The sequence below is a fragment of the Orycteropus afer genome, unplaced genomic scaffold (assembly GCF_000298275.1).
Source record: "Orycteropus afer afer isolate SDZICR_OR568_19922 unplaced genomic scaffold, OryAfe1.0 scaffold00059, whole genome shotgun sequence".
In the NCBI taxonomy this organism is placed as follows: domain Eukaryota; kingdom Metazoa; phylum Chordata; class Mammalia; order Tubulidentata; family Orycteropodidae; genus Orycteropus; species Orycteropus afer.
Window position 1 is genome coordinate 5,212,659 of NW_006921646.1, and position 1,975 is coordinate 5,214,633.

The 1,975-nt window shown below is 39.0% G+C and overlaps 1 protein-coding gene across 1 annotated transcript in view; it reads left to right on the plus strand.

Annotated features, from left to right (window-relative positions):
- The first annotated feature begins 212 nt into the window (after positions 1–212).
- Positions 213–1,975, plus strand: part of KCTD20 (potassium channel tetramerization domain containing 20) — a 16,733-nt gene continuing 14,970 nt past the window's right edge. The window contains exon 1 of the mRNA XM_007939397.2: positions 213–372. Coding sequence (XP_007937588.1) covers positions 213–372 — 160 coding nt within the window. The remainder of the gene's footprint in view (positions 373–1,975) is intronic.

Here is a 1,975-nt window from a genome sequence, read left to right on the forward strand (position 1 = left end):
ATTGCTGTCAATAGAAATCACAAAAATGTTTTAAGATTCCCATTTCTCTTGAGAACAAGACTGAGAGCTGTCCTTGTCAGCTCTCTGATTCAGCTTTCATGCCAAAGTCCTTGGGAATCTGTTTTGGGAGAGCTGTAAACCATGCATATTCTTGTCTTCCAGGATTTATCTCTGGTCAAAGAGACAGTTCAGTATACAGACAGAGTCCAAGGATGAATGTTCACCGTGCCAGTGATGGTGACAGGTTATTGCGGCAAGAAGCCAGCCGCCTAGTGGATGATACCTCAACTGCAACTCAAGAAAAAGAAGCAAGTAGCCTGACTTTATCTGGTCTTCAAAATCTTACTTATCCCTCAGGTCCCAGGAGTGAAGGTATGGTGATTAGATCTTGACTTAATTTGGGGAGCTTTCTGATGCCTAAGTATCTACACCACACAGAAGGCATGGGTGTTCTTAATCTAAATAAATTATCCAGTTAATTGGCTTAGTTTGTATATTACAATTACATAAAGCTGACCGACCACCATAGAACATCTCTAATTGTTTAATTAGTTTAGCACATTTAACTTCATGATAATGGTATAAGAGAAAGAGCAACAGGTTTGAAGTCAGAAGATAGATTCAAATTGTGGCTCTGCTATTTATTAGCTGTAAACATGGAAGGGATCCTTAATCTTTCTGAGCTCTGCTTTGCTAATCTAGCAGAGATAATACTATTAACATTGTCCCTAATTCACAAGGCTAGTGGATTAATGACTTAATGGATGTGAAAGCTCTTGACAAATGGCTAGATCCTTTTTGACTTTTAATAAAAACAATGGGAACAATAATAGCAACTACTTGTTGAGCACTCATTGTGCTAGGAACTTTATATACATTTTATAAATCAAGATGGCAAACTATGGCCCATAGGTCAAATCTGGCCCACTTCCTACTTTTGTAAATAAAATTTCATTGGTACACAGGCCATGACCATTTGTTTACATATTGTCTGTTGGCTGCTATAGTGGCAGAGTTGAACCATAAAGGCTAAAATATTTACTTTCTGGCCATTTATTGACAGTTGGCCAGTCTATAATCCTCACAACTTTTATTATCCTTGTACAGATAAGAAAGCAGTAGCTTAGAAAGCTTGGGTAACTTGCTCTAGTTCACATTGTTGGGATGCATGGGACTGGGATTTGAATCTGTGTTTTTCTGACCAGGCTGTGCTGTTACTGTTTTAACTGTATAAACTGACAGAAAACCAGTATGACCGCCAATCTGTAGTACACCTTTAGGGTGAACTTGTGCAATGAGTCTTTTCTAGCTTACCCATTTAAGCTGGGTAGAACCTAAGGTATCCTTCACGCATCAAACCAACTTAATTGCTTTATTGTTGGGAAATCTAACATTCTAGAGAACTGAATCAGTAATAAAGGCATGTGAAGTATAAAAGCTATCTGGGTGATCAGAAGTATTTTTATGTGGAAAATTAGCTCTTGGTGTGCAGACACAAGGCCACATTGGAAGGTTTTGGATTCCTGATACCTACATATGAGTGGGGGGAAATTGAATACACTTTAGCTAGTAATATGTTTGGTTACCTGAGTATAAGAAATCAAATTTTCCAGAGGTCTTGGGCAGTAATCATGTTCCTAAACAATTGTATATAATTTTAAAATACATGAGGAGTGAGAATGAGATATTTACTTGTATCTGTAACATTCCAAAAAGAACAGTTTGAAGAAAACAGAAATGTGAACTAAGCTTACCAAATCTAGGTCATGGGACATGGATAAATACACTGTTGTTGTTGTTATGTGCCGTCGAGTCGGCCCCGACTCATAGCGACCCCTCCTTGGGTTTCCAAGGCAGTATCACTACGGAAGTAGGATTACCCAACCTTCCTTCCGAGGAGTGGCTGGTGGGTTTGAACCGCCAGCCTTCTGGTTAGCAGTCAAGTGCTTTAGCCACTATGCTACCAGAGCTCCTT